At 44.8% G+C, this 25,017-nt stretch overlaps 1 protein-coding gene across 2 annotated transcripts in view; it reads right to left on the bottom strand.

Annotated features, from left to right (window-relative positions):
• PIK3CD (phosphatidylinositol-4,5-bisphosphate 3-kinase catalytic subunit delta) overlaps positions 1-25,017 on the bottom strand; it is a 42,194-nt gene that overhangs the window by 16,306 nt on the left and 871 nt on the right. The window contains exons 1-9 of one of the 2 annotated variants that reach the window (XM_081201438.1): positions 24,340-24,361; positions 19,365-19,528; positions 14,169-14,397; positions 12,575-12,807; positions 11,614-11,793; positions 8,452-8,601; positions 7,548-7,637; positions 5,779-6,000; positions 687-783 (exon numbers count right to left, since the gene is read on the bottom strand). In XM_081201438.1, coding sequence (XP_081057564.1) covers positions 687-783; positions 5,779-6,000; positions 7,548-7,637; positions 8,452-8,601; positions 11,614-11,793; positions 12,575-12,807; positions 14,169-14,397; positions 19,365-19,505 — 1,342 coding nt within the window. In that variant the 5' untranslated portion in view covers positions 19,506-19,528; positions 24,340-24,361. Of the gene's footprint in view, positions 1-686; positions 784-5,778; positions 6,001-7,547; positions 7,638-8,451; positions 8,602-11,613; positions 11,794-12,574; positions 12,808-14,168; positions 14,398-19,364; positions 19,529-24,339; positions 24,362-25,017 lie in introns of those variants that run through there. The other variant, XM_081201437.1, reaches the window with a different exon arrangement.

Below are 25,017 nucleotides of genomic sequence, written 5' to 3'. Positions count from 1 at the left end.
CCTAGCAGCCAATGATTTGGCAAGAACGGAACATGAATGCCATACATTGTGATATTTGGCTAAGTCACAGTCAGAGGAACATAGGAAGCTGCCTCATTTTATTTTTTTAAAGTGTGGCAGCACCTACACTTTGGAACTCCCTGCTTATTGATATCAGGCAGAAGTACCTCTTTTCAGAGTCAGCTAAAAACGTTTTTTTAATTCTGTTTTTAGCTTACTGTTATTTTAGCTTTTCAGAGATCTTAAAAGTATTGCTGTTAATTTTTCATATGAGCAATTTCGTCGCTTTATCCTTTTTCGTAAACCGCTTTCAGGTGGCAGTTGCCTTTTTACAATCATGCGGTGTGTAAGTTTTATGAAATAAAGTAAATAATTTTCAGCCCAACAGGTCCACTGAGCTAAGCACTGTCTGCACTGATTAGCAGCAGCTCTCCAGGGTTTCCCCCGCCCCTGCGCTCTCTCTCTCTCTCTGTCTCTCTCTCTCTCTCTCTCTCTCTCTCTCTCTCTCTCTCTCACACACACACACACACACAGAAAGAGAGAGGGAGAAAGAGCTGCCATTGGGGATTGAATTTGGGGGCTTCTGCATTCCAAGCTGATGTTCTATCTTTGAGTTACGTCCTTTCCCATATATTCTATCACCCAGGATGAAAACAACAGTAATATTAGGGAGCTGCCTTATGTACCTGGAAACGATGACCACATTGGCAGGCAGCACTCTCCAGTTTTCAACTGGTCTTGGTAGTCAAACAGCATGATGTTCACCCAGGCAATTGGGCAGTCCTGCAGGGAGGGTGATGAAGATTTAGCGGGTCAGGTCCACACAGCAGGAGTAACATTCAGTGACTGTGATCATCCATTGGCCATATACCCTTGCAGGGCACAGCATGACCATAGCTATTTGTAAAGGACCAAAGATCAGCTCATCTTCAGCGCTTGCAAAAATCTGTCTGCAGTGCTTTAGAGACATTAGGTGACCTGCTTTAAAGGTGGCGCTGTGGTCTAAACCACTGAGCCTCTTGGGCTTGCTGATCAGAAGGTTGGCGATTCAAATTTGTGCGATGGGGTGAGCTCCTGTTGCTCTGTCCCAGTTTCTGCAAACCTAGTAGTTCGAAAGCATACCAGTGCAAGTAGATAAATAAGTACCACTGCGGCGGAAAGGTGAGCGGCATTTCCATGCACTCTGGCACTCGTCACGGTGTCCCGTTGCGCCAGAAGCAGTCTAGTCATGCTAGCCACATGACCCAGAAGGCTGCCTGTGGGCAAATGCTGGCTCCCTTGACCTGAAGCGAGATGAGTGCCACACCCCATAGTCACCTTTTACTGGACTTAACTGTCCAGGGGTCCTTTACCTTTTACCTTTATTAGGCGACATATTTTCCCAGTGCAATGCTGCTTTGAAGGCCTGGCAATCAGCTGATAGTCGGGCCTTCAAAGCAGCGTGCACCAGGAAAACATGTCACCTGATGCCACCATGACATCAGGTGATGGACAGATGGGTGGTCCTGCCCACCCATCAAACATGGCCTGAAGAGGGGGAGAAAAGGATTGGGCCCACTGATCAGATCCAATTACCCACTCCACCCTTTTTTAAAGCTGCTTTTTTGGCTCTGGTATGCTACTGGGTCTTGAACTTGTCTGCTTTCTTTAAAAAAACACAGAGAAAAAATTCAAAACCCAGTAGCACACCAGAGCCCAAAGTGGCTTTTTAAAAAATGAAAACAAACAAGTTCAAGAGTCAGTAGGAGGCCAAAGCAGCTTTTAAAAACCCTGAAGGGCTAGGGACAAAGGTGAGAACTGTTTCCTAGTTCTGCTGGATCTCTCAGCAGTGTTTGATACCATCGACCACAACATCCTTCTGGACCATCTAGAGGGGCTGGGAGCTGGGGGCACTGTTATGCAGTGGTTCCGCTACTTCCTCCTGGGCCGTGTTCAGAAAGTGGTGGTGGGGGATGAGTGTTCAGACCCCTGGGCTCTCACTTGTGGGGTGCCTCAGGGTTCTGTCCTCTCCCCTATGCTTTTCAACATTTACATGCAGCTGCTGGGAGAGATCATCAGGGGGTTTGGGCTGGGTGTCCATCAATATGCGGATGATACCCAGCTCTACCTCTTTCAAATCAGAACCAGTGAAGGTGGTGAAGGTCCTGCGTGAGTGTCTGGAGACGGTTGGAGGATGGATGGCAGCTAACAGATTGAGGTTGAATCCTGACAAGACAGAAGTACTGTTTTGGGGGGACAGGAGATGGGCGGGTATGGAGGACTCCCTGGTCCTGAATGGGGTAACTGTGTCCCTGAAGGACCAGGTGTGCAGCCTGGGAGTCAATTTGGACTCACAGCTGTCCATGGAGGTGCAGGTCAATTCTGTGTCCAGGGCAGCTGTTTATCAGCTCTATCTGGTATGCAGGCTGAGACTCTATCTGGCCACGGACTGCCTCGCCATAGTGGTGCATGCTCTGGTTATCTCTCGCTTGGACTACTGCAATGCGCTCTATGTGGGGCTACCTTTGAAGGTGACCCGGAAACTACAACTAATCCAGAATGCGGCAGCTAGACTGGTGACTGGGAGCAGCCGAGACCACATAACACCGGTCTTGAAAGACCTACATTGGCTCCCAGTACATTTCCAAGCACAATTCAAAGTGTTGGTGCTGATCTTTAAAGCCCTAAACGGCCTCGGTCCAGTATATCTGAAGGAGCGTCTCCACCCCCATCGTTCAGTCCGGACACTGAGGTCCAGTGCCGAGGGCCTTCTGGCGGTTCCCTCACTGCGAGAAGCCAAGTTACAGGGAACCAGGCAGAGGGCCTTCTCGGTAGTGGCACCCACCCTGTGGAATGCCCTCCTACCAGATGTCAAAGAGAACGACAACTACCAGACTTTTAGAAGACATCTGAAGGCAGCCCTGTTTAGGGAAGCTTTTAATGTTTGATGCATTACTGTATTTTAATATTTTGTTGGAAGCCGCCCAGAGTGGCTGGGGAAGCCCAGCCAGATGGGCGGGGTACAAATAATAAATTACTATTATTATTATTATTATTATTATTATTATTATTATTATTATGAAGAAGAAGAAGAAGAAGAAGAAGAAGAAAAACAAAGGCACTTTACAGATAGGTAGCCGTGTTGGTCTGCCATAGTCAAAATAAAAAATTCCTTCTAGTAGCACCTTAAAGACCAACTAAGTTAGTTCTTGGTATGAGTTTTTGTGTGCATCTGAAGAAGTGTGCATGCACACGAAAGCTCATACCAAGAACTAACTTAGTTGGTCTTTAAGGTGCTACTAGAAGGAATTTTTTATTTTGACTATGGCAGACCAACACAGCTACCTATCTGTAACTGGAACTATGGAAGGCACCACATTGAGCCGCATGAAATGGAAGTCCATCAACCTCACCAAGAAACTGTGTATCTGAAGAAATGTGCATGCACACGAAAGCTCATACCAAGAACTAACTTAGTTGGTCTTTAAGGTGCTACTAGAAGGAATTTTTTATTTTGACAAAGGCACTTTAGCTACTGATTTATTTTATTAGTTGTAATGTGTTCTATATATTTTCCATATTTTATGCTCTAGAAGACTCACTTTTTCCCTTCTAAAAAGGGGAAATGTGTGTGCGTCTTATGGAGTGAATGCAGGCTGCGCAGCTATCACAGAAGCCAGAACAGCAAGAGGGATTGCTGCTTTCACTGCACAGCGATCCCACTTGCTGTTCTGGCTTCTGAAATTCATAATATTTTTTTTCTTGTTTTCCTCCTCCAAAAACTAGGTGCGTCTTGTGGTCTAGTGTGTCTTATAGAGCGAAAAATACGGTGCATTTTCTTCAAGGGTGGGGTTGGCTTTTGTAGGAGTTGGTAAGCTGCCCATACAAAGCATTCATTGAAAAGCAGGGCCCACATTTTCACATCCACTCAGAACTGCTACTGGGACTTCAACTTGTTTGTTTAGATTCCCTCTGACTCCTGTGTGCTTCTGTCATTAGAAATTTGCAGCTCAGTCCCTTAGCCTTGGAAGGGGGACAGTTAGAACTGGTTCAACTGGTCTTTTTAAAAAACAAAACAAGCAAGCAAACAAACATTTGCAGAGTAAACAGGGCCGAGGGATTAATCTGGCTGCAAACACCCTCCTCCGTTTTCTTTCACAATGCTCACTTCCAGCACATATCCAAGAAAAGAAATACCCAGAAAGAATGCCTCACCTCTCTACTTCTAACTGCCTCCCTTCTTCCAATTTCTAAACCTTCTGAAGAGTCACTCAGCGAAAACAGCAGAAGGCCTGGCTCCTGACCAAGCCCTAAATGATGAGATCTTTGGTGGAGATGGTCCAAGAAGTGAATGACTCAGCATCTTCCAAGGAAGCAACGGAGAATAGCTGCAGCATGACTCAGCAGAGCACGATGCAGTCCAAGGGCTCAAGCCGCCTGCCCAGTTCCTACAACCTTGTTCTTGCTGGATTTTTGTTTGTAAGGAATTTGCAACTCTCAAAAAACCTACACACCTTTTCATTTAAGGCTGTGTACACAGTTCTGCTCACTTTCCATCCAGCGTTGCTTCCGCTGGTTTGTAAATGCCCTGATCCACATCTGTCCTGTTAGTTACTGGACTTTGAAAATTGTTAGTTACTGGTCTTTGAAAATTGAAGTCATATGAAAACATCCACGCTCCCTCTCCAACCACTGGTGTGGATGGGAAGTGGCAACTTGGAAAGATATTCGCTGCACTGATGTGTATAACAGAATGAAAGTGTGATTTGAAGCAGTGGGGGCGAGGACTGATTTTGTTGCATTTTAAGCCTGTATTGTGAACCTAGATATCAAAAAGATCAGTGGCACCAATAAGGCTACCTATCTTATCTACCTTGCTAGCTAACATGCTAACTTTCTATCTATCTGCTAACTAGCTAGTTTTCCACCTAGGTAGTTAACTTTCTATATTGCTTCCTAGCTATATTGTTCTCTATCTTTCTTGCTACCTAACTATCCAACCTTCTAGCTATCTTGCTAGATAAGATAACTAACTTTCTATCTATTATCTAGCTAGCTATCTAACTTCCTAGCTATCTTGCTATCTAGCTAAGTATATATCTTGCTAACTACCTATGGGCAATCATTTAGATCAAGGATATAGAACCTATGATCCTACAAACGTTAGACCAGGATTTCAGACAAGGCTTGTAGGCCCATGTTTTAAAGATGGAGATAGAGGAGTGCAGAGAGAGAAGCAGGAGGGGGGGGACTCAGTGAAGGGCAACAACAAACATCCACTGAATCACCCCTTGCCCATCTACAGCTACTCAGCCCCACCCACCCACATCCTTTGGGGGATGCTATCACACTTTAAAGTGATCACTGTGTCCTAACATAGATAACAGACCCGGGTTGTAAACAACCCGAGCCACACTTTGGAGAAATTGACCTGCTTCACCCCCATCTTCCTCATCCACATGGTTTACGGCTCCCCAATTCTAAGACCTCCACAGGATGGAAGTGGAAAGAATCTTGAAGACTTAGAATTAACAGTTTCAGACAGTGCCTGAAGGAAGAAATACACCATTTTGGGAAGGTTCTTACATAGAAAAAAAAAATCTCTTGCAAGAAGAAAGCAAACGCATCAGGGAAACAGGTTTCAGCTCTCTCCCCTGCTGGTCTAGATTTCTATTTGCAGGGTGTTTTTAAGAGGAGGAAACTCTCTCACACACAACCAGCAGTGAAGTGGTACATTCCACCCTGCCACTGCAAGACTGCACCACCAGGCCAATGCAGTGAACCCTAGGAGGGACTTACAGCTTTCTTTGACTTCTTCTTGGTAGACCTTGCCTTCTTGGCTTTCTCCACCACGGCGTAGAGCGCCAGGCACAGCCGGGCCATGCGAGGTAGGTCGCAGACGTTAATCTCGAATTCAAGCCTCTGTCCCCACACGGGCTCAGAACAGACATTGACTTCAGAGCTGGACACCATCTTGCAGAGCATCTCATGGCCGTGGTACAGGCCCGCCTGAACCACCAGCTGAGAAAGGGAGATGCAGGACAAGGGTGAGCAAAGCCATCCAACCTCACAGCTCTGTGCATGCGTGCGCCATGTGCTCAACCCATGTGCACTTCAAAAGGTAACAGGTAGAGAAAAGAGGGGACAAAGGAAAACGACACAAATCGGTCTCTGTTGCTTAGTAAACAAGGCAGAGGGAGACACCTGCATTTCAGCTGAGCTGCTGCTGGCAAAACCCAACGAACATATTGCTCTATAGTGGTGCTGACTGCCTGTCAATGGCATGAGGTCGGGCTCCCAGAAGAAATACAAAGCACCCCAAGGGTCATGTAGTCCAACACGCTGAACGTAGGAATCACTGCTGTTATATGATTATGTTTTGGTTGTTAATAACTTCAATATGGGGACAGACCATGGTAGCTCAGTGGGTAGAGCATCTGCTTACATGCAGAAGGTCCCAGGTTCAATCCCCAGCATCTCCAAGTAGGGCTGGGAGAGACCTCCTGCCTGAAACCCTGGAGAGCTGCTGCCAGCCAGTGTAGACAGCACTGAGCTAGATGAACTAATGACCTGATTCCGGACAAGGCAGCTGCCTATGTTTTATAGAAATGGAAATAAATAAGTAACAACCGGTTGTGTCCAGTGCTCATCCTACTCAAAGAAGATCCAATGACGTTAATGGCCATGGCTAACTTCGGCACAGTCAATCCAATGGGTCTAATCTAACTTAAGCTGAACAAAACCCTACATAAATAAACAATAGTACTTGAGGTTGCAGGTTCCTATTCAGGCAGGCCTTTGTAAAGTAAGGTGCAGGCAATGCTAATCAATGGGCAAACAGGGTTTTAACTGCTGGTTTTAGATGTGTTCTGATGTATTTTAATTAATGCTTTCAGCTAGCTAGTTTGGTTTTATTCCTTTGTATTGTAGAATGTCGTTTTAAACGTTGGTAGCCACTTTGAATCCCAGCCTTGGAGGAAGATGGGATATAAATACATTATATCATCATCATCATCATAATGTCATTTCTGACTACTCTTCAAACCTAATAAAAAGAACTACAACCCTCCCAGCTAGCAGAAAGGTGGCACCTTCAAGAAGCAAAGTTCCAGCCTTGCCTACACTTTGCAGAGCCAATTTTCTACATCTATGAAGGTATCAGCTTTTGTGGGTTACTGTCTTTGGTCTTTCTTTCTTTTTCTTTCTTTCTTTCTTTTTTTTGGGGCTTTGTATCATGCAGGAGCACATTGTTTTTTATAAAAAACCCAAAAACCAGTGATCTCCCACGCAGCCAGAAATTTCTAAGAACTCTCCTTCTGCAGAATGCTGATCAACAACCCTCCCCTTTCCTGTAGTGTGAAGCCACTGACAGCGACTTAAGAGCTGAATGAAAACGTCTCATGTAGGCTGGTGGTGGTTGGGAGGAGAAGTCAGCACATGACTTCTGCCTTTTGATCTCAGCATTTTTTAAACAACAAGCAGTAAACAACAAGGCAGGAAGAGGAAAAGCAGCCACAGAAAGTCCAGCAGAAAGAAATAAAGAAAGGGGGTGGGGGTGGGGAGAGTACCTTCATCCGTTCATCAGCATTCACCTTACTGCCCTGCACCAAGTCGATATAGTAAGGCTGCTCAAGTGACCACAGAGAGATGGAGTTGGGCTAGCATGTGGGGTTGGGGTGCGGGGAGAAAAGGGAGAGAGGTAAATATCACCACTAAAGCATAGGAGGCAACCATCAGCCAATTTAGTTAGCTAAGCTAGAAAAACTTTACACCAAGCATTGAGATATATTTAATTTCTGTTATTCTGTCCAGACTTAATTATTATTCAGATCGCTACCCCAACCCTTCCATCCGAGCTATCACGGGAGGGCTTACAGGAGGCGGTGGGAAAACTTTTGTCGTCCAGGGGCCATTTTCTCCTGGGCAAGTTTCTGGGGGCCACACCCCAGTGGTGGGACAGGGCCAGAGGCAAAAGTGGGTCAAGCAACAACTGTGAATTTTACTTTTGTGGAGTCGGCTAGTTTCTGCCCACACCCCACTCTGGCCTCCCATCAAGGCAAGAAAGAGGCATTGTCAGAGTTCAAGAACTGACTCCAGGTATACCCAAGAGAGATGCGGGCAAGGAGGGAGGTGCGGCCTGGGAAGAGGTCTGAGGGCCACATGCTGAGGCATGGAGGGCCGCATTCAGTACCCAGGACTGAACTTCCGCCACTCCTAGCTTACAATGATTTTCTTTAACCTAATAACTACCCTGTGAGGCAGGTCGAAGCTTCAAAACTTCCTGCAAACGCTGTATCATTTCTACAAGTGAGGGTGGGAGGGAGACGTACACAAAAATTAAACCCAGGTACTCCAGGCCAGGGAAAACATCATATGGACTACAAACTTTGCACATTCCGTTTCAAAGACTGGGGAAAACCACAGTGTCTGGACATGCCTTTCTCATTTGTTTATTTATTTATCACAGCTTACCTTTTTCTTGGGGACAGGAGGAGGTTTGGGGGACGCTTTTGAGGGGTGAGTGATCCCATTGGTTTGTTCTTCCCACAGAGCCATGATGGAAGTGGAGTGCACCATTGTGAGATGTGGCAGGAGGCCGCGGTGCAAACAGTCACGGATGTACTGCGGGAATGGATCAAAGGACATTAGCACATATAGCAGGAGCTCAAAACGCGAAAGGTATGAGAGGAGAAAAGGAGTGCAAGGCTACAGGAATTGGGAACGGGGGCCAAGTCAGGGTGGGAGGCCCAGATTGCCGGTATGTTCTCAGAGAAAAGATATAGTAAGTATAAAATCCTGAGAATATATATATATATATATATATATATATATATATATATATGTAGGTTTTGGTGTCTTCGGGTGTCTTCCCGTGTAAGAGTTGGGGTGTCTAGGCGACGTTTCGACGAGGTCTCACTCGTCATCTTCAGGCTGGTGCTTTCGGCTTCTTGTTACTAGAACAGAGCAGGATCTCAGTGTTTGAGTTCCTATAAATACTGTTGAGGGGGTGTGGTGTATAGCCTCCAACGTTCTGGGCAGAGAGGAAGTTCCTAGGTTAATGTGCCTTTTCTTCTTTTGTTCATTAATTACTTGAGGGATATCTTGAGTGATTACTTGAGTGATATTCTGAGTACCACTTAGGAGGGTCATTAGGTGTGGATTAGTGGTAAAGCTTTCGTGTCTTGACCTCTTGACCTTGTGAAGAGTTTTTCTGAGAAGATGGCTGTACTGCACTTAGTTGTGCTCTGGCTTGGCTTCGTGTATAGGGGCGAGCTGTGGTTTTGTGCCCTGTGCCAGCCAGATCTGTGTAGGGATTGCAGGGGGGTGCAGCATCCGGAGGTGCCACTATGGTTTGGCTACTGGATGGTGTCTGTAATTTATCTGTGGAGAGGGTCTGGGTTTGGGTCTGGTGTGGTTGATTGGAGATGGCGTTCTGTGTGCCTCTGGTTCTGGTGTCGGTTTTTGTGGGGAGGGCTAATTTCCAGATGTCTGGCAGGCGGGACGTGTCGTCACGCTTGTTCATGTTGTGAGGGTGTTTCTCTATCTCGATGGCTTCCATGATTATTCTCTTGTGGTGATGTTCCATGTTAAAGAGCAATTTGGAATCTGCAAAATTAATTTCGTGTCCTGTTTCTTTCATGTGTTGGTAAAGAGAGGAAGTTTTTTCTTCTTTTTTGACGGCATTCTTGTGTTCTGCGATACGTGCATTTATTCGTCTGTTTGTTTGTCCAATGTACGTGGCTGGGCAGACTTTGCAGGGTATTTCATAGACCCCTTGGTTTTCTAACTGGATTTTATCTTTTGGGTTTCTGAGGATATTGGCTATTTTTTGGTTGGTGCAAAAGGCTGTTTTGATATTGTGTTTATGGAGGATTTTGCTAATTTTATCTGTAGTGCCCTTGATATAAGGAAGGAGGGCCATGCCATTGTTTTCTTCTGTGTCTTGGTTTTTGGGGGGTGTTTCTTTTTGGATTAGCTTCGTAACCCTGTTTTGCTGGCACAGGGCACAAAACCACAGCTCGCCCCTATACACGAAGCCAAGCCAGAGCACAACTAAGTGCAGTACAGCCATCTTCTCAGAAAAACTCTTCACAAGGTCAAGAGGTCAAGACACGAAAGCTTTACCACTAATCCACACCTAATGACCCTCCTAAGTGGTACTCAGAATATCACTCAAGTAATCACTCAAGATATCCCTCAAGTAATTAATGAACAAAAGAAGAAAAGGCACATTAACCTAGGAACTTCCTCTCTGCCCAGAACGTTGGAGGCTATACACCACACCCCCTCAACAGTATTTATAGGAACTCAAACACTGAGATCCTGCTCTGTTCTAGTAACAAGAAGCCGAAAGCACCAGCCTGAAGATGACGAGTGAGACCTCGTCGAAACGTCGCCTAGACACCCCAACTCTTACACGGGAAGACACCCGAAGACACCAAAACCTACATTCCTGTACCCGTGAAAATCTACGAAAGCATATATATATATATATACACACACACACACACACACACACACACACACAGTGGTGCCTCGCAAGACGAATCCATTCTGTGATTCTCTTCGTCTAGCAGTTTTTTCGTCTTGCGAAGCAAGCCCATTGACAGATTAGCGGATTAGCGCTATTAGCGGCTTTTAGCAGTTTATCAGCTTATCGGATCAGCTGATAAGCGGCTTAGAAAAAGGGGGGAGGGGGAAAAACCCACAGGAACTCGCAAGACATTTTTGTCTTGCGAAGCAAGCCCATAGGAGATTCGTTTTGCGAAGCACCTCCAAAATGGAAAACTCTTTCGTCTAGCGAGTTTTCCGTCTTGCGAGGCATTCGTCTTGCGGGGCACCACTGTATATGAGAGAATATATGAATATATATATATATATATACCACCACATTTCTAGCCCATATGAGAAAAACGCTGAATTCCAATCCACTACCCCACTCCTGAAATGACAGAATGATGGAGAATGATGGGTGCGTGTGCATTGGTATCCATAGCACAGAAAGAGCTTGCACTCCTCTCTATGGTCTCCTTCCTGGTGTCCCCCAGTGAACTAAATGGTTCTCCTTGTGATCACTTTGGCATGCAATTTTTAAGTTGTGCGAAGGGCAAAGCAGCATGTACATGTCAAAATAAATTTTAAAAATAAATAGACTATAGGAATAAATCGGAGGCTTGCCTTGCTATAAAAATAAAATAAACTGGACATGTATATTTTTAAAGGCAGGCCAAGTGGGGCTGGGAAAGTTTCCTATATTAAATCCTAGAGAGCTGCTGCCAGTCTGTGTAAACTGCACTGAGCTCAATGGACTAGTGGTCTGAGTCAGTAAAAGGCAGCTTCCTATGTTCCTAGGTCTTAAGGGAGGGGTTGTAGCTCAGTGATACAGCATCTGCCTTGTGGGCAAGATGTCCTCGGTTCGATCCCTGGCATTGCCAGATAGGGCTGGGAAAGTATGCGGAGTCTCTGTACACAGTACAGAGCTAAATAGACCACTGGTCTGGCCCAGTGGCTTCCCAAACAGGGTCCTCCCAGAAAGCGAAAAGCCCATTCTACTCAGGGAACGAATATCCTTTGCCTTCTCTGTCCTTTCCCAGCTAGTCAGTAAGACAAAAGGTAGGAGAGGGGAGCACACACCTGGAACTGGCACAGAGGGTAGTTCCCGTACAGATATTCACATTTCCCGTTAACCTGCAGGGCGTATTCCTCCGGGCTATTCATTCTTTGGTGCCGAAAAATTGTGGCTTGCTTCTTGACAGCATAGCTCATCAATGTCACGGGGAATTCCTTGGGAGAGATCTGGAAGGTGAAACTTTCCTGCAGGGAAGGAAATATAATGAGCAAAACACAGGGAGCTGCTCTCCCAGGGAATTATGGCCTATTCCCCTGCAAAAAAAATTTAAGACTCTAGTCCTCATGGTTTTCAGTAAAACGCCAGGGCTATATTAGTAGTAATATTAATTAATTTGTATACTGCCCTTCATCCATAGATCTCAAGGCAGTTCACAACATAAAATTACAATATTAAAAACACTAAACACATAATAAAAATAAGTACAAAATGAAAACAAGAATCTTATGATTATCTTATAGACAGCCCTATCTACCCATATTTTATACATTGTTTTATATTTTTTGATTTTAATTGTTATTTACTGTTGCTTTTTATCATGCTAAGTTGCTCTGAGAGGCTTTTCTTTCTTTGTAAAGCTACTAACAAATAAATATGATAATAATAAAACTGACTTATGCCATTATGCAAGACAGACTCCATCTAGGTCAGTGTTATCTATGCTAATCTATAGATTCCATACAGGGAGTCTCTCCCAGCCCAACCTGGAGATGCTAGGGATTGAACCTGGGACCTTCTGCATGCAAAAGCAGGTGCCTGACCACTTATGGCATAGGAAGCACATTTTCCTCACTGTTTATGCCCTGCTTCCCTCCTCTCTCTGTTTCCTCTTATGCCAAATCTTATACTGTAAGCTCTTTGAGGGCAGAGATCTGTCCTCGAGCAAACTGCAAAAGCTGCATGCATACGAGTATTTTTTTTTAAGTAAAAAAAAGTTGCTCAGATTGAAAAGGCTTGTGGATTTACCCCTCCAGACTCGAATTTGACATTGACAAAGATGTTCTTGTTGGGGACTTGGAGGGGGCTCTTTCTTCCGAGACTGCTGGACGAGGGTTCCAGTTGCACCGGGAAGCTGTACTCCATCCAGGCTTTCCAACTCAGCTGCTGCCGCCTGGCCACTCTCTCCTCACAGAACTGGTGCATTTTGGTGCGGAAGTCATTCACTTCCGGGTCAGACAAGGCGTCAAACTCGTGCAGGCCTGACAATAGTAAATCCCAAGATTTTTTTAAAAAAATAAAAACAATAATAATAGTTTTTTGAGTGTGGGGGGTGCCATCTGTGATGTAGAACCAGGCAACACCACCACTCTAATATAAGAATGGCATCTTTTAAATATTTCTCAACTTTAAGTTTCCAGTCCTTATGAAAGCATTGGGGGGGGGGGTTGCTTAAAAATGGATGGCCAGCACCCATAGAAGAGTCATAAACTGAAATGATTTTGGAATTGGAATTCTTAGAGTTCTAAGTTGTTGTTCTTGTAAATATTTTTTATTTCATTTCATAATGTATATAAAACGAAGACCAATTATAACAACAGATGAAAAATAAATGAGGAAAACAAACTACAAAGCAGGCATGCAGAATGAGTTAATATGTTGTTTTTAAGCTTTACAGGGGTTCTGCTTCCACTGCCCTAACCCCTGTTTTCAGACAAATCATAGAATTGGAAAAAAGGTTCAGAAAGGGGCAACCAAAACAACGGATGGGATTGAGCAACTTTTGAAAGTGCTCTCAAATCAGTGTCTCCTAACACTCAGTCATACAGCTCACTGGGGGGGGGGGGGTCACCTTCTCTTGGCCTGAACTCCCTCACAGGGTTGTTGTGAAGATTAAACTATATACAGTGATACCTCGGGTTACAGACGCTTTAGGCTACAGACTCCACTAACCCAGAAATAGTACCTCGGGTTAAGAACTTTGCTTCAGGATGAGAACAGAAATCACGCGGCAGCAACAGGAGGCCCCATTAGCTAAAGTGGTACTTCAGGTTAAGAACCGTTTCAGGTTAAGAACAGACCCCCAGAACGAATTAAATTCTTAACCCGAGGCACCACTGTACTGGAGTTCCTTAGAGGAAAGGTGGGATATAAGTACAGTGGTACCTCAGGTTAAGTACTTAATTCGTTCCGGAGGTCTGTACCTAACCTGAAACTGTTCTTAACCTGAAGCACCACTTTAGCTAATGGGGCTTCCTGCTGCTGCCACGCCACCTGCCCCCGATTTCTGTTCTTATCCTGAAGCAAAGTTCTTAACCTGAAGCACTATTTCTGGGTTAGCGGAGTCTGTAACCTGAAGCGTATGTAACCTGAAGCGTATGTAACCTGAGGTACCACTATATAACAACAATAATATAATTATTACTACTATCCAGCTGACGAGAGTCCAAAACACCAGGGGCTGATGGGATTTGAATGCCCTGGTACCAGGGGCTGATGGGATTTGAAGGCCCTGGCACCAGGGGCTGATGGGAGTCATTGTCCAAACCACCTGGAAGGCAGCAGGCAGAGCAAGGCTGGGTTAATCCAACCCCAGTTACCATCCCTCAAGGTTGCACCTCACCTTTGCCGATGAGGAGGCTGATCTGAGAGTTGATCAGCTTCTTAGCTCGGTCGCCTTCACGGGCCACAAGCCGCAGGACCGGCAGGAAGGGCTGGACATCACAGAGCCTCCGCTGCTCGTCCTCCAACTCCTGCTGCTCGGCTGTCTGGTTGACACAGGTGAAGACGTAGGACTCTGGGCCGCTGAGCATGTGGAAGAGGGGCTCAAACTGAGCATGGTGCCAGACCATCTGAAACACAGGGAGAGAAGGAGATGATGTTTTATTCTGGGATCAGAATATCTGGCCCTCTAGAGCCCACACCAACCTGCTGCCCTCAAGGGTTGTTTTGGGTTGCAACTCCCCACCAGCCACAGTCAGCACATGTTGTTGGAATCCAACAACATCTGGAGGGCAACAGATACTCTATTCCTGCTTTACAAACTTTTTTAAAAAAGAAAATAGTCCCCATTTCTTTGCACTGGGTTGTATTGAACATTAGTCCTACTCAGAGGAGTTAGCATGACTAACTTAATCTCAACAGGCTTGCTCTGAATAGGACAAACACTGGATCCAACCCTTTGTTTCCATTTTTTTTTCCTTTTTTAAAAAAATAAAAAAATAGCAATTGTTAGGCTGCCTCTGGCACACATAAACACACATAAAACGAATAATCAGCAGGTTTAATATTAATGCTAATCACAAAAAATAGATCATTTTTTTGTACCTCTAAGGAAGGAAATGCTTTTAAAATACTAATGTGACTGAACAATTAAACAACAAGTCTCTGGGTGAAAAGAAATCTGTTCTCAGCCGTTAAAATAGATCAAATCACTTCCAGCCTCACTTCTTTCTATCATGACCACAATCTAACCTAATTAGAGCTGTCATCCAATTTTTATTTTTATTTTTTAAAAAACTTAGTCACGTTTGTAGCATATTTGTGCGTCTCTGTATAAATCAGATGCTGTGTTTCATTGTTTGCTCTTCATTTTTGGATTGCAAAGACCTTTGGATCTGAGCCGTACAGTTTGTATGGTGAAGCAGCTGGCAATTTGTACTCAGATCCTTGGTATTCAAAGTCCACTGAAGTTAGTATTCTTTTGACATTACGGTGCTTTTTTCTGGGGGGACACAGGGGTACGCATACCCCTGTGAATCTTAGATTTTGTGAATCTAAGTTTGGCCTCATTGAAGGGCAGTATTTCAATATGAGTAGGAAAATGAGAGTACCCCTAAAAATATTTTAAGAAAAAAAGCACTGTATACACCTTATCCCCCCCCTCCCTTGCTCCCATCTGCTCTATACATTTAAAGCACTATGACACCACTTTAAACACTCATGGCTTCCCCAAAGAATACTGGGAGCTGTAGTTTGTTAAGGGTGCTGAGAGTTGGCCAGAGAGACCCCCCCCCATTCCCCTCAGAGTGGCTTAACAACCAATACCCCTTTCCCAGGGAACTCTGGGAACTGTAGTTCTATGAGGGGAATGGGACCTCCTAACAAATCTCAGCACCCTTAACAAACTACAGTTCCCAGGATTCTTTGTGGAGGAAGCCATGGCTGTTTGGAGTGGTATGATGCTGCTTCAAATGTATAGTGCAGATGAGGCCCTCGTTTGAGTTGCCCCATCAACATCTGAACAGGTGCCTTCCCTAAGACGGGAGTCCATTCAAGACAGCTAGCCGAGTTCAAGTTTGTTCACAGGGTGAATTCTGGGGAAAGGGATGGGAAACACTTAAATGCTGAACTAGGAATCCTCTGTGTTTAAAGCAAGTGTTTTACCGCTGAGACTTTCCCTTATGATATACGAAGTTGCCTTATATTGAGCCAACAGTTAAGACCCACAGATAGAAACATACTTGAAACGTGCTTCAAAAAACCCCCATAAAAATAAGGCAATGAAGAATTATACTACAGAACAACTACTTATACGTTGTTCGTATTCTGAAGTACATTACAGATCACAGAATCATAGGATTGTAAGGTTGGAAGAGATCCCCAAGGGTCATCTAGTGCACCCCCCTGCAATGCAAGAATCTTTTGCCCAGCGTGGGGTTCAAACCCACAACCCTGTGATTAAGAGTCTCATGCTCTACCAGCTCATTCATCTATCTATCATCTATCTATCTATCTATCATCTATCTATCTATCTATCTATCTATCTATCTATCTATCTCTATCACTATACATTATATACATTATAAATATATTGATATTTTTATATAATTTATATTTCTGTGGGTCTTATTCCTGGTTGTGTTTGTTACATAAGGAACATGACGACACATATTGTACATTATACCAAGTAGGACCATTTATCCGTCTAGTTCACTACCGTCTACACTGGCTGCTCTCTGGGGTTTCAGGTAGGAGACATTCCCAGATGCCAGGGATTGAACCTTCTATGTGCAAAGTAGATGCACTGACACTGAGCTGAAACCTTTCCCTTAAGACATAGAAAGCTGTCTTATACTGAGTTAGACAACTGGTCCCTTGAGCTCAATATTACCCACACTGGGTGGCAGCAGTTCTCCAGGATTTCAGGCACAAGGACCTTCCCAGCCCCACTTAGAGATGCTGGTGAATTTAACCTGGGGCCTTTTACGTACTACATACTCATCCAGACTGCTCCATCCCATTACTCTACATGCACACACACGGCAGTGTTTAAAACATCCTAGCATTTTCACTGTTGCAAAATAAATGCATTGCTTTCCATTTCTCTGGCGTGCCTGTAATCTGCTTTGATTGTGTGTGGTTGGGTCAGATATGCAGATGACACAACCTTGATGGCAAAAAGTGAGGAGGAATTAAAGAACCTTTTAATGAGGGTGAAAGAGGAGAGCGCAAAATATGGTCTGAAGCTCAGTATCAAAAAAACTAAGATCATGGCCACTGGTCCCATCACCTCCTGGCAAATACAAGGGGAAGAAACGGAGGCAGTGAGAGATTTTACTTTCTTGGGCTCCATGATCACTGCAGATGGTGACAGCAGTCACAAAATTAAAAGACGCCTGCTTCTTGGGAGAAAAGCGATGACAAACCTAGACAGCATCTTAAAAAGCAAAGACATCACCTTGCCGACAAAGGTTGGTATAGTTTAAAGCTATGGTTTTCCCAGTAGTGATGTATAGAAGTGAGAGCTGGACCATAAAGAAGGCTGATCACTGAAGAATTGATACTTTTGAATTATGGTGCTGAGGAGACTGTTGAGAGTCTCATGGACTGCAAGAAGATCAAACCTATCCATTCTGAAGGAAATCAGCCCTGAGTGCTCACTGGAAGAACAGATCGTGAAGCTGAGGCTCCAAGACTTTGGCCACGTCATGAGAAGAGAAGACTCCCAGGAAAAGACCCTGATGTTGGGAAAGATTGAGGGCACAAGGAGAAGGGGACGACAGAGGACGAGATGGTTTGACAGTGTTCTCGAAGCTACGAACATGAGTTTGACCAAGCTGCAGGAGGCAGTGGAAGACAGGAGTGCCTGGAGTGCTCTGGTCCATAGGGTCACGAAGAGTCGGACACGACTAAACAACAAAATTGCGTAAAACCGGTGGCACGAGGAAAGAAAGAATTCCTCTCCATTCAAACAATGCCAAGTGTTCTTTCTCCTGCACAGAACATTGTTCACGAAACATACCTTTGGACAATGCCCAGATTCTGGGAAAGAACTGCCTATGTTGTTTTGTTTGCAGGCGCTTCTGAAAACAACAGATGTATAAACATAGGAAGCCTTATGACTTCCAGAGCTTTGTGTCATGTGACAGTGGACCTTTGCTGTGGTTTTAATTTTGTTAGCTTAACCAATAATGTCGGGGGAACTTCAGGCCAGGGGGTGGGGAGCCAGCCCTCAAAGCCTCTCTTATCTGGCCCTCAGAACTCTCTCCAAACCACACCACCTCTCTTGAGGCCACACCTTCTCTGGTCCTTCTTTATTGCACTCTGAGCATCTTGCCTGCCTGGAATGTGTCCTTGGAATACGGTAAAGTTAAGCCAAATCGCCACCAAGTTGCTTTAATTTGTCCCCCGAGTAAGTTGTAGTTTTGTGGTAATTTTTCACCATGGCAACATGACACATTTCATGATAACAACGCTCAATGAATCCCACCCCATGAATCTTTCTGGTGCCTCGCCATAGCTAGCCAGGCCACTGGTACCCGAAATCAGGACCATACTCCTGAAATTTTTGCCCTGTCCTGTAAACTAATTCAAATGCACTAACTGAGGTATCACAGCAAGTTTTTGACATAAAAATCCTGGGGGTGAGGGAATCAAATAAACTGCTTGGATTTTTTTTTTTATCAGCAGAGAAACAGGTAGGTAAGTAAAACTAAATGTGGGCATTTCCTGGAATAGATGAGGTCTTAGACGCACCTGCCAAGATGCAATCTTGGATCTTTTAAGAAGGGGAAGTGCAACCTCACCTCGAACAGGTCAACTGCCACTTCCTTTATTTGATAAACAGAGAGTGACTTTCTGCTTTACCCAGGTTGCACTTCAGCTCCTGTAACAAAACGGCAGGCTGCTGAGCTCCAAGGCTAGGGAAATACAAGGATTTCTGCCTTTGATGCCGGCTGCTGGGAGGGTCTGAAAGGTGCATACAGTTCTCTGCAAGGGCCAGAAGGTGGACAGGGAACCATTCTCAAATAAGAGCACTGCATTCCCTTCTGGGCAGCTTTCCAGGGGCCGCATTCCAATGTTGGGAGGGGCCAGAGGGGAAAGTAGGTGGGGCAATGAATGCAAATTTCATGTCTGTATAGTAGACTGCACAGAGAGAGAGATCTGTCTCTGTCCTCCGTCCAGGAAAGCAAGCAAGAGGCATGCTCAGAGTTCAATGACCTATCCTAGCTGGGCATAATAATAATAATAATAATTGCAGTAGTAGTAGTAGTAGCAGCAGCAGCAGTAGTAGTACCCTGCCCATCTGACTAGGTGAGGAGGGAGCAGGGCAGGGCTGTTGAGAGGTGTGTCTTGGGAGAGAGTCCAGGGGGCCAAACGGAGAAGCTTGGAGGGCCACATTTGACCCTTGGGTGAATATGTTGTTAGTTCTTTTCACTAACAACATTTTAGCTTCATGGAATTTTTCCAGCCCTGGCTTGGGATGCATGAGAGAACCTTGGGACCTTGCACAATCTCTTGCTTACAGAAAACATGTGGAATGAGTTTGGCAACTCCGTCGTGATGGAGAAAGATAAAAAGAGTAAGAGCTGAGTACCTGTTTGATGGTGTTAAGACTTGCATTGCAGGAAATGGAGAGGGTCAAGTAAATGCCAGTGGGTAAGAGGAAGTCGACTTGAATGCTCTGGTTCGCTTCTTTGGACCAAAATTCTACGGGGCAAGCAATCCCAGGGGGCATCCTGCTCCGGTCTCAGCTACAGCCTGCCACCAAGGAGAAGCAGAGAGGACAAGTTAAACTTATGTATCTGTAAGGTCTCAAGACAGATAGATATGCAATGGTTTTCAGTTTTGCCCCCAAACAGGCTGAAACTAGCTAGGGGTTTATAAACAAAGAATTTAGCACCTGGATCGTCTTTCCTGAAAAGCAAGTTTGCTGTCCTTATGAGAAGGAACGCAATCCTAAGGACTAGAAACTTAACCAAAAAAAGAGAGAGCAAAATAATACCAAGAAGTTTGGGAGGCTGGATTCGCCACCTGATCATTAGCCGGAAATTAATGCTAATAAAAATATCACCAGGATTGTGGCAGTTGTCGGGAGATATCCTATTTTTTCTGGACCCATAAGTAGTAAAGGGAAGTCATTGGTTGCCTAGAACACACAAAAGCAAACTTCCACCTCCACCCCACCATAATTATTGGAAAGAGGTCTCCCTTTCAGTTGGAATGGGATGGATGCAATAATAGTTATGCCTCTCTGCAAGTTTCCAATGCTTAATTCTGAAAGGTAATAATATAAAGGTACCATGTCTCAAAAAGATTAGCCAACTTGCACCCTTTCCCAAGAGAGCTACACGAGAGGCAGAGATTCAACAGGTGAGGTTTCTTCCCAGTGCAGTACCTCCATGTAAATCCTGACGGTGCCAGGTGCTGACTTTCTTACCACAATACACCTGATAAAGGACTAGGAGGTGCCAGAACCTTCTGGGAAAGAGCAGGATGTGTGTGTGTGTGAAGCAACATCCCACCCCACCCCAAATAATGCAGCTTGCAGGACCCTCGGGTGCTATTTGTCAGTCTTCACCACTTTTGCATGCCAGCCCCTCAGAGCGTATGTGCCATTTCCTCATCTGTTGCTAAGCTGGGTGCAAAAATTCCCAGAAATGCAGACTGTGGTTCTTGCTTTTTTAAAAAAAATAAAAAAGTATTATCTGTTGAGTCCTTTTGGCCAAGATGCAGCCACCACAAACCACACATTCAACTTCCTAGGAAGGGAAGGAAATATAAGCATGGGGGGTGGGGGTCTGAGTGGTGGGGCGGGGTGGGGGGGCTCAGTAGAGGAAATAGAGAAGAGTCTTCACTGACACTCTCCCTGCCCTCTGCAGCCGGGACACACACACATCAAACCCCAGACATGTTTACAAGATGAGCTTTGGCATGCCAGAAGCATTTATGACTGTTGCTTGTTTTGAGTTACAGATGCATAAGCTCAGCCAGGGATGACTCGGCGGGGGTGAGCGGCCGGGGGGGGGGGGGAGGACAGGACAAAAACACATTTGATGCCACCCCAGGAGACTCCAGCTGTATTTGAAATACATTAGTGCAGGGTGAGAGGTGGGGTGAGAGTTAGCAGTTCCTGCTCACATCACATCACCTGAAATGACACATTTAAGGCACATGATACTCCCCCAACAAAGAAGAATCCTGGGAACTGTCGTTTACTCCCACACAGAGCTGCAATTCCCAGCCCTTTTAGTAAATTGTGGTTCCCAGGATTCTTTGGAAACTACTTTACCCCCCCCCCCACACACACAAAGCTACAATTCTGAGAGCCTTAAACAAACGAAGGTGGCCAGGATTCTTTGGGAGAACCGTTCTTGGGAACGGTAGCTTACTTCTATGGAACTACAATTCCCAGCACCCTTAGCAAACTGCAGTTCCCAGGATTATTTTGAGGGATGCCATGTGCTTTCAATGTGCATTGAATGTGTTTTTAAATGTGGATGCCAACTAAGCATGACCACTGATCTATCTACCCTGGATTCGCCTGCTCTGACTGGCAGCAAATTTCCAGAGTCTCAGACAGAGAGGATTTTTCCCCGTCACCTGTCAACAAAACAATGCTTTTATTTTTCACATTTTCTATCCCATTTTCTCAAGGCTCCCAGATGAAGTACCTGGTTCTTTTCCTCTCTTCCACCTCTACCCCGCCCATCCACTGCATTTCATAATTTTTACAACAGCCTTGTGAGGTAGGTAAGAAGCCCGAGAGACAGCCGAGCGGTAGATTTTGAACTTGGAAGTTCTCTTATCGTTCTTTCACCACTGCACTACACTTCTAAGCAGAGATGGCAGGCTGGGGAGGCTTTGCTGAACTCCAGCTCCCATCAGCCCTAGCAGGGCCAGTGGTCAGAGATGGTGGGATTGCAGTCCAGCAACATTTAGAGGAAGGCAGTGTTGAGGCTGGATAGCTCAGTCGGTAGAGCATGAGACTCAAACTCGGGATTGTGGGTTCGAGCCCCACATTGGGTGAAAGATTCCTGCATTGCAGGGGGTTGGAGTAGATGACCACTGTGCTCCTTTCCAACTCTCCGATTCTATGATTCAAACTCAGGGCAGTGAAGGCAAGTGATGAAGGCAGGTAGGGTTAGTAAGTGGCAGTCTAGTTCCAGGATGGGGAACCTGCGGCTCTCTAGGCATAGTTGGGCTCCCAACTCCCACCAGCCAATGGTTAGAGATGATTAGAGCAAACTGAAAACAGCTAGAGGACCACTGGGTCCTCACCCCTTTGATAAGGACTGAATTTAGGACTTCCCACATGCTCCCCAAACATGTCCATCACTGAACTCAGGTGGAACAACACTAGACGTAGGTGGAACAACGGGAAGGCAGCTTCCTATATTCCTAACTCAGAATATTATTTATCTTACAAATGTTACAGCTCGCCTTTCCAATGCTGACAAAACATCCAAAGGCAGCCAATGAAACTGAAAAGACACTGCTCAATGAAAATTGAAAATAGCTCTGCTTCGGAGCATGTCGTCCAAATGATGGGGCGGGGGGGCGGGGGGGTCAGACTGGTGCGGAATCAGATGTTCCTTCCTGAGAGTAGCGTTTGTGCCGAACACTGAGTAACAAGCAGAATGTAATGCTGTTTGGAGTCACTTGAGATTTTTTAAATAAAAAAAACAGACCAGGTCGTTTCCAAGCAGAGTCCACAGCCATCAATAAAATCAGTCCAGACAGTGCCTGTTCTCAGTTAAGTTCCAGTTTCCCAGCACAGGCAAGATTGCCAACAACAGTTGCTGAGAAACAGGAGTTCTTGACACAGCAAGCAAATACTTTCCTTGTCCTGCCCCCCCCCCCGCAGGGAGAGATGTTTTGTTCTGGCAGCGCATGGAGCTAAAGGCCAGTGCTGGTGACGTTGTAGCTGTGACATCATGAGCCCATGGCTGCTGACCTCCCATTCCATTTCTGGAATCTTATGCCACATTCCTGCATTTTTCTCTTCAATCTTCAGAGGGGGTGAATCCAGTTCCCCCCCCCCCCCACACACACACACCAGACCTCAGGAGCAAAGCTAGTTTACCAGCCAGCCCTGTCCATCTACAGGTCACAGAGGCAGAAATATTACTCTGCTAGCTAAGAGAGCAAATTATCATTCCCCTTGATAACACAGTAGCCCTACACTAAGTGCTTTGTTATTACAAATCTGACTTGCCAAGCACTTACAATGCCAGGCAAACTTGCACTTAGGATAGAAAACAACAACAACACATGAAACAAAAACCTCTACAGGCCACACTGGGGGGTGGGGGTGGGGGGAGACATCTGCAAAGATGAGGCATTTATTTGCCAGGGGTATTTTCAGAGCATAACAGGAAGAGGATGACTTAATAAAGCTGGGAGGAGACCAATATAATGCATGTTTGTATATACTGATACATAATTCAAAGGAAAATGAAACATTTTCCAACAGCCAAACACTGCCCATGTTTCACAAGCTTTCCCCAACCCCTGTAACAATGAGGACTTGAACGTTAGAAATGTAAGCCCTCTTATAAATAAATACATACAGTGGTACCTCAGGTTAGGAATTTAATTCATTCTGGAGGTTTGTTCTTAACCTGAAACTGTTCTTAATCTGAGCTCCCACTTTAGCTAATGGGGCCTCCCACCGCTGCGCGATTTCTGTTCTCACCCTGAAGCAAAGTTCTTAACCTGAGGTACTATTTCTGGGTTAGAGGAGTCTGTAACCTGAAGCATCTGTACCCCAAGGTACCACGGTACTGAAATTCTCAGAATACCGAATCTTGCACAGGAGTGCGGATTAGGTTTGTCAAGCTTCTCTCTATAGCAATGAGGACTAAAGTCTTATAAATGCATGCCCCCTTAAAATAAATGAGAAGATTCGCAGAATACCAGATCTTGCACCAAAATAGGGATTAGCTTCAAGGCTGAGATAAACAAACCAGTACGGACCCGACCCGTGGTGTTATTTATTTCTTGTCTGGGTTAAAACTGAATAGCATGGCATATAATACTTCTGCCCCCCCCCCTTGTAAAAATCAAAGTAAAACTATTTTCAGAACATATCATACTTCAAAAGGTTGAGGAGAAAGAAGCAAACAGTTGGCCCCACAATGAAGATTAACCACCCCATAGCTCTTGAGCTTCAGAGAGCTCAGCATCCTTAAAAAAATATCAGGTCTGCTCCATACAAAGACATACACACCCCGGCAGTAAGACCACTCCTCCCCTCTCCCCATAACACTAAAGCAACAATATCTACCACCCCAACTGCAAAACTGACATCCTTTATTTCAGACCTCTAAGCCCCAATTTTAACATTTTATATGCCGGTACTTTGCAACAGTCCTCCAGCTTTTCAGATCAAGGCTAAATGTTTAGCCAAACATGATTTCGGGGACCCACTTTTTAATCCGATAAGTGTGCCTGCTGAGGTGATCCACCTAAGGTCAGGATGCTGAGATGCAGGCAAATGTTATTATCATTATTTTAATTTGTTTTTATTGAAAGTTTTTCATGGATAACAAAGGTACCTATAACGTCACAACGTTCTGACACAGAGCCCTTGCATCTCTCATGGCCAAATCTGAAATGTTGAATGGCTCACAGAAACAGAAGGTCCCCCGGCATCTCCAGTTAAAATAAATCAGGCAGCAATATAAAACTGTATGAAAAAAACAACAGTATAAACAGTACAATGAGAATGATTGGAAGACTCAGTTTGTCAGAAGCCTTTTTAGTTAAGTGTTTATTTAAGTATTAATTAGGAAGATTAAGGTTTTTTATGCACGTAAATCTGCTTTTTCTTCTTTCTTCTTTCTGTATTTTCTTCTTTCCTTAATTGTTTTTTCTTTAATTTTCTTTTTGTAGTATGAGATTGTAAATTCTTTGTAAATTCTTTGTATATGTGTGTAATTTAAAATAAAATAAAATAAATCCAGCAGCATCTGCTGGGAAAATCCTCTACCAGAACACCAGGCTGAATAAACAGTTTGAGTTGGTAGAAGACAGTGTTCTAAGGGCACTCTGGACATGCTCAGAGGCATTGAGCTCAAGGTCCTATACGTGCACATAGCAACCGTTAGAAACTAATCTAGATTTCCATTCACCTCCATTTTATATTTACCCCTCTGGGTAACAGGACACACAATTCCCAAGGGCTGAAATTCAGTCCAGAAAAGTCTCCACCTCTTCAAAAAAGGAAAAGAAAGAGCATCACAGAG

The sequence above is a fragment of the Podarcis bocagei genome (genome assembly GCF_964188305.1).
Source record: "Podarcis bocagei genome assembly, chromosome: 7".
NCBI classification, from domain to species: Eukaryota; Metazoa; Chordata; class Lepidosauria; order Squamata; family Lacertidae; genus Podarcis; species Podarcis bocagei.
The sequence above is the reverse complement of the archived record's forward strand: the minus strand, read 5'-3'. Positions and strand labels throughout refer to the sequence as shown.